Consider the following 12330-nt stretch of genomic DNA (forward strand, 5'->3'; position numbering starts at 1 on the left):
TTATCAATAACTAGCAAAAGGAGTCTCATAAATATCACCAGATACTCATCTCTCCTATAAGCTAAAGGAGAGAGAACATTCTGTGCCATAAACTACAGTTCAAAGAATCTGATTTGAAAAGTTTCCAAAAGGACAATATCCACAAGACTAGGAATCTTATGCACTCCTACAATAATGAGAATTAAGTGGTACTTTCCTTAACTAAATCAATTATTTTTTTTGCTCTTCTCAATTAGTATCAATCTATTCTTAGAAGTACCCTTGAGCTTCAGAAATTGTTACAGTGCTCTGTGAAAGTAACCTTCAGCCTCTGAAACTAAATGTCTAATCTTGATGGGTTGCCTGACTTGATAATTTGTTGCCCTGGTAATAATGTAATAATTAATATCTCTTCACAGATGGTATAACACTTATGATTTATTAAATCATAATGTGATTAGTGTTTTTTTCCCATAAGCATGCAGATAGTTAAAAATATATATATATACGAATCTCCTAGCTTTATCACTTAAACAAAGAGTTGCAAAGTCTGTGTTTTATTTACGTTCACGAAGACCTTACGTGGTCCTCCCGTCTGGCGCTGCCATCTCTCCAGCCCTCTGACGCCACGTTCCTTCCGCTCCTCCAGCCACGCGAGCCTCCCCGCAGCTTCCCAAGCACATGCGAACCACAGGGCCTCTGCACAGGTTCTTTCCTCTGCCTGCGATAATTCCCCATCTGCCCTTCATGCCTAACTCTTATGAGCCTTCAAATCTCAGCTCGGATGTCCCTTACACAGGAGAAGCCTTCCCAAATCCCACAGCCCAGACTGAGACCCCCTCTTTTGCACGCAGGGCGTTTGCCCCCCGCCCTTTCATTCAATGCACTTGTCGGGGTTGCAGTTTCACATTTATCGGCGTGATCTTTGGGTTAATATCTGTCTCCCTGAATGGACTCTGAGCTCCGTGACAGCAGGCGCTGTGTCTGGTTTTCGCACCATTCTATGCCCCATGCTGAGCATCTGATGGGCACTCCAATATTTGTCGAATAAATAAATGCAAGCCGGGGATAAATCCTGATATATATTGTCACCTTGAGGAAGCCTGTCAGAGTCCCCAGCTCAGGCTCTGTGCAGCCCAAATATAAAGAAGTTACAGTGTCTGTCAGACCCGAGAACTTTCTGTATTTCTCTTCTTCCTCCTAAAAGCCCTGAAGCGGTGAGGAAGAAAACACTCTCCCCTTACAGGGCAAAAGTAAGACGGACCCTTCGTTCCCTAGAGAATAACCCATCTAGCCCCTGAGAAAAGCGTTGTGTGGTTTCGGCCCGCACTCGGGCCCTCCAGCCCAGCGAGCCTCCCCTCTTCTGGGAGGGCAGGTTTTTAATCAACGAAGCAAAGCCGTGCGTAACTGACGCGTGGGGCTGGAACGCTTTGGTTCCCAAACCTGATTGATCATCAGAATCAACCAGAGGTGATTGAAAACAAATACAAACAAACAAACAAACAAACAAAAAACTAGGTTCTTGGGTCTCACCTTCAATGGTTTTGGGAATCTGAATTTTTTAAAAAAAAATTCCGCAGGTGATGCTGCTGCTGCGTGTCACTTGGGCTGGAAACCGCTGATCTGGGACGAGAAGACCAGGCAGCCTCAGAAGACCTCACAGCCACCTGGTCTGCGACTTCGAGAAACCTCAGTCTCTGCTTCTTTGTACACTGTGTGAGGCCAGTAATGCTCGCTCTGACTTCCTCACCGAAACGCAAAGGTAAGTCAAGACAACAGGCTGGAAATTATTTTGAAAAAGAACAGTCTTTGCCACCAGCAAACATTTCTCAAAGAGCCCCTTCGTGATCTCGGTCCGAGTTGGGTCTGGATATAATCTTAAAAACCAGTTCATCAAGGTGTGGACTTAGTCTGCTCCCTTCCTACATGATCATGCAGTTAATCTTCACATTATCCCCTCCCTATTGTGCATTTAGAAGACCTTGACACACATGATCTTCTCCTAGGTCAGCACGTTTCCTTCATGCTTAGGCCTCACGAACCACCAGCATTCCCAGACTCCACACTCAGTTTTCTCAGCCTCGAGCTCACCTGACCTTGCATATTTGGCGTATGGCATTCATGCTGTCTCCCAAGGAAGACCTAACAAGCTCCTCATGGCTCCCTTAGGCACTGACGCCCGCCCCCGCCCACCAGCTCACCTTGACAGCGCGGCCAAGCTCTAATCCTACCTCAGTGGCGACGGCAGACACTGTGTCTGTGCTCTTTGTAGTTATGACATTTCCGTCCCTGACCTTGGAGGAAAGGACAGACAGGGAGCAAGGAGCACCCCTACCCACGATGGTCAGGTCTCCATCCAGTTCCTCCACTTAGGAGAAATGCAACTTTGAACAAGTATCACTGTCTCTAAGCACTGGATCCCCCTCACCTGTAAAAACAAAGATGATACCAACCATTCAGAGGGTTTTGGTGAGGATTAAATGCACTGGGGTACATGAAAACACCTAGCCCATGGTGAGCCCTCAAGGATCACCCACTTTCTTTTCTTGCCTCGGGCTTCTCAAAATACCAAATTAAGGCAAAACTTGAGGAATAAGTCCTCCAACATCTGTGCAAGGGCCACGAAACTGCTACCTCCGTGGCTCTCAGCTCCCGCCGTGCATTTGGGGAGATTTGCGAAGATACAGATGCTCAGACACGACCCTTAGGTTAACCGAGTCTGACTCTCTCAGGGTGGGACCCAGACATGCTTGTATTCACAACTCCCCAGGTGACTCTGAATTACACCTGGCTGATGACCATAAGCACCACCCTATGCACGGTTCCCCTGTTTGTAAGTTTGTCATCGCAGTCGATCCTCACCAGGTGGCATCAGTATTCTCATTTTCCAGACAAGGAAGGGACTCACTTGCTACTGAGCAGATTCAGGAAAGAGCTCAGGCCCCGTCATTCAGTTGGATGGAAAGGCTGAGCCGGTCCCACTTTCCCGGGAAGCCACGGTTGATAGGTAGTGCGCATGTCATCTCCATCGGATGAGTATAGGTTGGGAAGAGTTAAGGACTCTTCCCAGGATTAAGGAGCAGTTACGTTCCCTGAGGAGGCAGAAATCCAGGGGAGAAAGGGTCTGAGGGTGCAATGGAGGTTCAGGTGGAATGGAGGAGACTGTCCCTGAGGAAGTGTCAACTGCCCAATGTCAGAGCCAGCATGAAGGGCGCAGAGCTCAGCCGAGTACAAGCTCCACGGTCACACATTCCTGGGTCTTTTGTTTTTTACTAACTAGCCGCATGACCTCACACAAAGTGACTCTACTAACTCTAAGCCTGTGGGACCTCAACAGAGGTTGGGTAGGGGGTGTAATACAAACTCCCAAAGAGGGACGTTGTCAGAATCGAATGCGATCAACTTCCTCTGCCAGGCACAGTAAGTGGCCGTTAGAAAGGCAGCAGAGCACAGTCATGAGAGGCTACAGGCCCTGCGCTCGCATAGGGTAGGCAGGCCCGAAGTCCAGCCTCGTCCCTTATTAACGACATAAACCTGGGTAAGCCGGGCACAGTTCCTTACGACTCAGTGTCCTCGTTTGCAAAATGGGGGTAATAATATTACCTCTGAGAGCAGTTCTAAGTATTAAGACAGTCAACACATGTGTTTAGAAGAGTAGCTGGCACATACAGAACACTCAGTCAATGTGGGTTACCGCTGTTTTTTTTTTTATGCCATCATTAAATGTTAGCAGGTCACTGGAAAGACCCTCAGAAAAGGTTCCCAGGGGTCACAGAACACCCCTGCTCTTCCGTGTCATGGAAAGTCACTATTTCCTTGGCTCCTGGCTTTGTTCAAGCTATGTACTTGGAGCAACTGGCATAGGAAGGGCACACAATATTGACGAGATTGTCACTTCCACGATGTCACACACGTCAAGCAGCAGTGGGCTCCGGTGGTCCTAGAAACAGACACATGGTCCCAGATAACCTTCACCGTCACTGGCATCCAACCACTCAGAGGGGGCATGTGTGGTCATAATCAAACCCCCTTTTTATTAAATTATTGCCTCCTGCTAGGAGCTCTTAGGCGAAAGGAGGAAGTTATCTAAAACAAACACACACACACACACACACACTTCTTTCAATTCTGTCTCCATCTGGCGTCTCCCCAACCTTCGTCCTACTCCCAGCTCGGGATCCCAGGCTATATATAGATTGATCTAACCGCTCAATTGGCTCTTAGGGTAACTAACTCAGGTATCCTTCACCTTTAAGAAGGAAAAGTCCCCAGGACATGACGTTCCGGCCTCGGTCACACAGAGAGCCAAACTGCATACGACGACTTAGACTCAAGTCTTTTCTTATCCTTGAGAGAAGGAAATTAAACTGTCACGTTTGCAGAAAGGTAACCCAGGATGCTGGGCAGTACATCCTGGCTGCCAAATCACTAGCAGGAAAAGCGAACGCTTTTGATAATTCAAAGAAAAGAGATTATTTTGACCCGGAGTGGTTAGATACGGTTTTTATGGAGGGAGACTAAACCAAGGCCAAATATGAAATTAGTAATGAAAACAGCCACAGGATATTGATTTTCCTACGCCAAGGCATCGTCTCATTGAATTACACACCTTTTGTGGTACGTAGATGTTATGAGCCTCACTGTCCCATTGAGGCTCTCAGAGGTGGAGGGCTTTGTCCAAGGTCACCCAGCAAGCCGGCACAGGAGATGGGGTGTGCCCTTGAAGTCAGACTCCAGAGTCCGCCCCCAAACCATCACGCTGCGCAGGCAGAGAGGGAGGAGGGCGCTTCAGGCCGGGTGAGGCCGAGGCGGAGGGCGCGTGTTCCAGGCCTTGGCAACCTTGTTGCGGGACAGAGCTGGCCCAGGAGGGTCAGGATGCCCTGGGCCTGCGCCCCCGGAGGGGCCCTGGGAGAAGGTGGACACTTGCGCTTCCCTGGCGTCCTGCGCCCGGGCGTCGCGCCTCTGGGGGTCCGCGTGGCGCCCAGCGGCGTCCTGCGCCCGGGCGGTTGGCGAGGGTGCGGGCAGGTGGCCCCGCGCGGGGACACGCGCCACCTCAGCGGTCGGCCGGGGGCGTCGAGGCCTGAGGGGTGAGTGTCCGGCCCTCCGTCCTCCGCAGGTCCCTGGCTGCGCCGCAGCCGGACGCCCGCACCCCGCACCCCGAACCGGGCGAGGAGCCATCCGTGCGCGCAGGCGCTCCGCGGGGTCCGCGGGCCACAGCCTGGACCAGCGGCGGCTGGAGGTGACATCCGCGTCCAGCCCCGGCGGGCCTGCCGCGCCATCGCCATCGGGGTGACCACCTTGGTCGCCGGGGCTGCACGGCCCGTCCGCAAACAGGTTTATTCACTCAGCCCTGGAGGCGGGGAGGCCCAGACCCGGCTCCAGCAGAGTCGTGTCCGGCCGCCCGCGTCACGAGGGCACTGATCCCACTCGTGGGGTCCCCACCCCATCACCCCCAAAGGCCCGCGTCCTCATGCCATCGCGTTGTCGTTCAGCATTTTATAGACAAGATGCGGGGGTGGGGGGGTCGGGGGGCGGAGTGCGGCGCACAAACATTCAGCCCCTATCCAAGGCCCAGGGTGGGTCGCTGGACTTCGCTGAGCCTCGTGTCTAAGGAAAGGACGATTACAATCTCTCAATCGCCAGAGCATAGAGGGGAAGGGCTGCGGGGTCGAGTAGCTGGACTTGCCTTGGTTTCCCTGGGACAGAGCAGACAGTGCGTGGGACCAAGCGGAACAGGCAAGGAAGCCTCTGAGCACGGCTGTGGCAGCAGGGGACAGAGCCCAGGCCAAGCTCAGCTCCACTGAACCGTGGGCCGGGACTGGGGAGTGAGTGCCCGAGGCTTTGCGGTATTTCCTGAGGTTGAAGGTCTTTCCTCTGCGTTTGGGCCATCTGTGTCGGCCGGTCGGTGCCTCCTGCTCTCCCACAGGGACTGGGATGGGGTCGCCATCCTCCAGAGTGATGACTTACCAAAGAACGACTCCCAGGCCCTTGAGAGAGACATTTTCGGGTTGTGAAGCAGGAAAGCGGCTTTAAGAAAGGGCTACCTATATTTCAAAAAGACAGAAAAAGAATGTATAACGGGAAGTTTTGTAAAGAAATTGCTTTAAGGGAGGTCAAGACCTGGAGCCAGGAGGAGCCTCTGTAAAGGTCAGTCAAGCTCAGAGGACTGTTCAGGCCATCGTAGTTACTTCATTGTATGCAGTATAGACGGATCTAAAAGACATTCATATTTTAGTAGGATTAAGAAAGATGCTGTTTCATTCAGAACGTTCAGTGCTTTATAAGAAAAGCAAATGAGGTAGTCTAGTGACTACAAATCTCATTCGAATAACTTAGGACCGTCAGGAATATAATCGCTTAATTTTCAATAACCCCATCTCATTGTTCTTTTGAGCCCACATGTCAGTAGGTTGCCCTAAAACTTTTCAGACTCAAATCAAGCAGAATTGACGACTGAGCTTCTGGGCCAGATGGAGCCACCCGTTCAGCTCAGCCTGGTCCTGGAGTTTTCACAGTGGCGTCTCATCCGTGGGTTGTCGCTAGTTGGTCTTGTGAGGAGGGATGTTGGTGGGAAGAACCTGTGTTGCCACCTTGATGGCAACACCTTGATGGCAACACCTTGATGTTCCCACCAACATTCCCCTATAGATTGTTTTTTAATTAAATGTCCAAGTTTATTTCTTATTTTTAAAAGTTTGGGTTGTTACCTTTTTATGATTGGCTTGTCGCAATGCTTTATATATTCTGGCTACAAGTCTGTTGTTAGATATATCTATTAGAAATATTTTCTCCCCTTCTGTGGCTTTCCTTTTTAATGTCGTGATGATAGTTTTTGATGAGCAGAAGGTTTAGATTTTGATGAAACTGCTTTTTATGGTCTGTGCCTTTTCTGTTCACTTTAAGAAATCTCTGCCTACCCCAATCAAAGTCACAAAGATCTTTTTTTTTTTTTTTTTTGCTGGTAGTTTTATTAATTTCACTGTTATGTTTAAGTCTTGGAGCCCTTCTTCCTCCATCCTTTGAAATTCTAATCTAATGCCCATTTGTGAGATTTCTAAATCTCATATATATATATATATATATATATATATATTTTTTTTTTTTTTGCCTTGAAAATAGTAAGCATAGTTATTTTAAACTTCGTTCCTGATCATTTTGCGTCAGACGTTATATTCATAAAAATTGCTTGTAGGAATAGTTGACTCCAGGATGATGATGGTTTTCTTCAGAAAGGATTTATTTTTTATGCCAGGGACCTGTAGGCATTTGCAATCTGAAATCAACTTTATCTAGCACCAGGGATGGAAATTATTTGAATTGGGGCTACAGTCCTTGTGAAAGCCAGTCTCCTTCATGCTTATCCTTATTTATAAGGGGAAGTCCTGAAGGAATACCTCCCCTTCCTGGCCCTGAGTTTCAGCTCTCTTCCTGGCAGCCCCAGGATGTTAAGTCACGTGTTCAAGATGATACAGTTAACGACCTAGACCGGCTGACTTTGGATCCCAGGTTATTAATAACTTAACCATGCCACCCACACCATGAGGGAAGGGCTTTATCTGTTTTGTTTCCCATTGTGTACCCACGCCTAACATGGCGCATAGTAGATATCCAGAAAATAGTCATTAAATATAAGAATAAATCTGCTCCCATTAGCAATGTTGTTAATATAGGTAGATATTTCCAATTTCGCAAATTATTGAGTGGCATTTCGGGCTTATAAGTATAGCGTGATTTTATGTACTATCTTGTATTTTTGCTGCTGATGATTATTGATTTATCTGGTATTGTTTCTGAATTAGTATTCTGATAAGAATTGGGAAAGCTGCTGGCCGGGTTTACCTGGAAACTTGCACCAATAACTTAATGATCTTTGTTTTGTGCTCGAAGTTTTGTACATCTTAGAAGCTCAGTAGATTCTGAATAAATTTAAAAATTCTCAAATATTTCAAGTGCTTATTGTTTCTTGTTATCCTTTAAGCTTGATAGAAAATTAAGTAACTCAAATGTAAGTAATTTTCTTGTCTAAAATTTGCATTTTGTTAGATGGCTTTAATTTCTTTCTTAAAAATCTTTACTTCCTCCATAGAGTTGAAGAATGGATTTGTTGGAGTTGAACAAATTTATGGTTCTTCTGTGGAAGAATTTCATTTTAAAGGTGAGTTCAGCTATTTATAGGATTTTTGCAACATCTAAGAGACCACAGTGGGAAAATTCTGGCAGCATGATTGCTGTGTTTCAATTTATACTATTCTGGCAGCATGATTGCTGTGTTTCAATTTATACTATTGTGTTTTTCTCAGTTCTAGAGCTAAGGGTATCTCTTCATAGAGTGAAATCATAGCAGAATGACTCCTACAAAGGAGAAAAAAAACAGTCCAGGAAACTCCTGATAGCATACATTGAACCTGTTCTTTTTGACCAGCTATACCTTCTTTTATGAAACGTCTGTTCATATAAAATAATTAGGCATTTGCAAAGTTAATGTGCTCTTGGGATAGTTAACGATCTTTTTTTTTTTTTTTTCATCTAGAGACGGCAGTTCTTTGCTATAGTTGTGGAAATCATCCTAACTTTACTATTTGCTGGCTCGCTTCTGTTAACACGCAAGTTTACCGTTATAAGGAAGAGTGGACCTTATAGTTACGCTAGCCAGCCTGTCGATGAGTTGCCCTCATTCCTGAGAAGTGTCCCTTTTCCTGGCCTGTGGGAACTGGCTTTCGTGCCTTCCAAAAGTGTCGTGGTGAGGGACATCGTTGAAGCTGTGAAGATGGATTTACACTACAATTTTAAAGGTTAGACATGAAGGTTTTCTGAAAAAATGTATTATTATTTTAGCGAAGACACTTACAACCTTTTAACTGGGTATAACCTTCTAAGTAAAACATGGCAGGATATCCTCATAACCAGGTAGTGAACTCCTAAATCTAATATTATGGACTTCGTTAAACTTGAGAGTTAAATTTGCATAAAATAATTTCTCCTGGAGCCCAAAGCAAATAGTATTTTAATATTAGGTGACCCATTTCTATGATTTTGGGTGATTGTCCAGTTCTGTGGTACTGTCTTCCTTGGTTCTGGTCGTGCTGCTTAAACGTGGGTGAGTATAACTCCGAAGTACGGGAAGACGCAGCATCAACACAAGCCCTCATTCTGGACGCAGACTCAGTGCTCAGTTATTTCAAACACTGTTTATGTAAAAACGTTGCCCAGTGCGTGGATGAATGCTTTATAGAAGACTCAGGCTGTAGAGAATTATTCTAAAAATTCCCTGTTCTTCACTCTCAACTCAGTTTCTCTCTTTTTTCTCCCAGCGATAAACATCAGAATTTTGATGAAAATCCCTCTAGCTCCTTCTCTTTACACACGTGTATTTATTCAGTAGTGTATTTTTTCAGTCTTTTTCGTCTCAAAGCATTTGAGAGTCCTTGAAAGTAGATGACATCTCAAAACATTTATTTAAAAAAAAAAAAAACTGGAGCAGAAGAATGTAAAATCTCAATGAGTTTAAAAGTATGCAGCACAAATATTTTAATAAATTTAGTCTCTCACAGGCTGCTTTGGGTTGTCCAAATTTTTTTATAATTTCCGCTCTGATTTCTTTGATGCGTGGGATTTTTAGAACTGGATTACTTAACTTCCAAACACCTGGGGATTTGTTGTTATCTTTCTGTTGTTGATTTCTATTTTAATTTCCTTGAATCAGGGTGTATACTCTAATTACAGTTGGTCGAAATTTTGAGCATTATTTATGGCTAGTTTATGGTATATTTTGATAAATGTTCCATGTACCTTTATAAAGACTATATTCTGTAGGTTTGGCCTGTAGTATCCTAGAAATGTCATCTAGGTCAAGTTGTCAAGTTGGTGAATCATTGTGCTTTTCAAATCTTCTGTGCACTTATATTTTTTATCTGTTTATCCTGTTAGTCGTTGAGAGAGGAATTAAATTTCTAGCTAAGTGTCATTAGTATTCAAAAGGTTATAGCCATTAAAATAATATTAAAATTTTCTTTTTGCTTATGTATTATGAAATTAATAGGTCATGTGATCTTTCCGTTGAACTGTTTTAGAAAATATTTCTCAGTTCTCTGTTTCAAATAGATTCCAGGTCTAGAAAGAAATGTCGATTTTTTAAATTTATTAATCAGATTAATCATGGTTACTATAGAGTCCCTACCAGAAAGTTCTGATATCTAGATTACTTGTGTATGTTTTTTTCTCTTAAGTCATTGAGTTCTGTTTTGTAGCATATCTTGTATATTTTAATTCACTGGCAGACATTGTGGATGGAAAGAATTAGGGGCTCCTGAGGGCACTTCTTTATCCGAAGAAGGTTAAATTTTCCTTCCTGACGGTTTTCAGAGGACTTGATCAGTTCGACCCCATCGAAAGCTGGTTTTAGGCTGCAGGAACGACTGTTCTATTTCAGCTTCCTCTTTACTCCTGAGATACCCTGTGTCCTAGGGCACGGTCATTACTCCCAGGGCATGCCCCTTCCAGGGCGTCCACTGGAAGTCCGGAGTATTTTTGAAGGCCCCTCTGCCTTTGTGGGGCTTGAGCTCCATGCTCTGTCTCCCCAGCATTGTCTAAGTGCTGATATCACTGCTCAGCATTTTCTCCTGGCCTCGGCCGGTTTCTTGGAGGCTCGTCCTGTGCAAGCTCAGCTTAGGATGCGGCCACTGACTTCAGGGGAATTGACATGCTGATTTTGCACCTCGCTTCTTTGCTACTCTCTTCTCCTTAGAGTTTTGCCCCTCAAGTCTCAGACATTTCAGCAGCCTGAACTCCTAACCACTTTTAAGTCAGCAACCTTTTGCAACGCTTTCAGCGGCAATACCAGGGTGAATATGGCATTTATCTTGTGCATTTCCTTTTTTTTCAAGGCTTGTATCTCCATACGTCCTGTTCATCTTTGTTGCTTTCAAGCAGTTTTTTATAGATTTTGTCCAACTTGTACGCAGTGGGAAAGTTTTTCATCTTACCTATCATAGCTGGAACCGGAAGTCCTCGTATGAGAATTTTAAAATTTTCTGCTGGTTACTTCCAAGTTTTTTATATTCAGAGAATAGAGTCTTTAAGATCTCGATTCCTCAGAATTTATTAATGTTCTTTTGCATGTCTTAAAACACGATTGACTTGTATACAAATTCCTTGTGTGCTATTAGTGATGTATATTCTGGGTGGTCATAGACTAGACCCCAGTTAGGTATTTATCAGATTTTCTTGGCCTCATGTGCTCCCCAGGCCTCGGCCACCACTGCCCTTATGATGGCAGGCTCACTTACCGTGATCCCAGCCACACACCTGGAAATGGCCGCATCCCCCTGTGGACTCAGTTATAGCCCTGTTTGGCCTCGGCCCTGCCATTAGCACCATTGGCCAAGGACCCAGGAGGAGTCACACCCACCTAAGCCTCAGGTCACAGGCCCGCTGACGTTGGTTCTGGCTGTGGACCCTTTAGAGACTGGTGACGTGGCTCTGGCCCCTCTCAGCTGTGGACAGGCAGTAATCCTGCCCACCCAGGAGCCCACCGGGAGACGTGCCTGCCTGTGTGCCTGGACACAGGCTTGCTAACCTCAGCCTGACTGCGGATCTTGAAGTGGCCCTGAAGCCTGGCTCCAGCCCTTCTGAGCGGTGATCCGGAAGCTGTCAGACACTTTGCCTTTGTGTGGTCAGCTCATACACTAGGCGTTTCTCTCTCTGCAGTTCAAGGCTTTTCATCTGAAAGTGACTTTGAAGATTACGTTAAGCAAGAGAATAACTCTGAAAGAGTGATGGTTGCCTTTGTCTTTGACCATGAGTTCAAAAATAGCCACGATCCCCTGCCGCTTAAGGTAAGAACGTTTTTATGTAGAGGTCTCGTAATTGTAATTCTAGTTTCCAGAGATTCCATTTGGTAGATGGGGAGACCGTAACTTATCCAGGGCCACGCTGCTTGTACGTAGCAGAGCAGGGACTTAAATCCAAATCTAATTCATTTTAGTGTCTGTGCATTTATTTAACCAGTGCTTTATGCCAATGGGGAAAGAACTGAATTCACCACCTACCAGGCCTTCCGTTTATAAATCAGAATAGTAGGGAATGTTGACGACCAAGGATGTCGCCTTTGCCACTGTATCTGATATGGCCACCATCTCCAGCTCCACACGTGATAGTGAAGTAAATACATGTCTCCGGGTCAGAAGACCTGATGCAATAAAGCAGACGCACCTCCACTAGCAGGGAGCTCGAGTAGGAAACTTGCCTCTTTCTTTTGAATGAAACTCATCATTTCTTTTCTAAATCTAAATCTAGAAAATAGTGCTAAGGCTTAGCCAGGCTTCATCAGAATTAGGACATCTGCAAATAACC

The 12330-nt window shown here is 45.7% G+C and overlaps 1 protein-coding gene across 1 annotated transcript in view; it reads left to right on the plus strand.

Annotated features, from left to right (window-relative positions):
- Nucleotides 1–12330, plus strand: part of LOC105306060 (ATP-binding cassette sub-family A member 3-like) — a 104046-nt gene that overhangs the window by 6155 nt on the left and 85561 nt on the right. The window contains 4 exon segments of the mRNA XM_011380959.2: nucleotides 1560–1741; nucleotides 8066–8134; nucleotides 8510–8771; nucleotides 11686–11813. Coding sequence (XP_011379261.2) covers nucleotides 8075–8134; nucleotides 8510–8771; nucleotides 11686–11813 — 450 coding nt within the window. The 5' untranslated portion in view covers nucleotides 1560–1741; nucleotides 8066–8074.

The sequence above is a fragment of the Pteropus vampyrus genome, unplaced genomic scaffold (genome assembly GCF_000151845.1).
Source record: "Pteropus vampyrus isolate Shadow unplaced genomic scaffold, Pvam_2.0 Scaffold417, whole genome shotgun sequence".
Classification (NCBI taxonomy): Eukaryota; Metazoa; Chordata; class Mammalia; order Chiroptera; family Pteropodidae; genus Pteropus; species Pteropus vampyrus.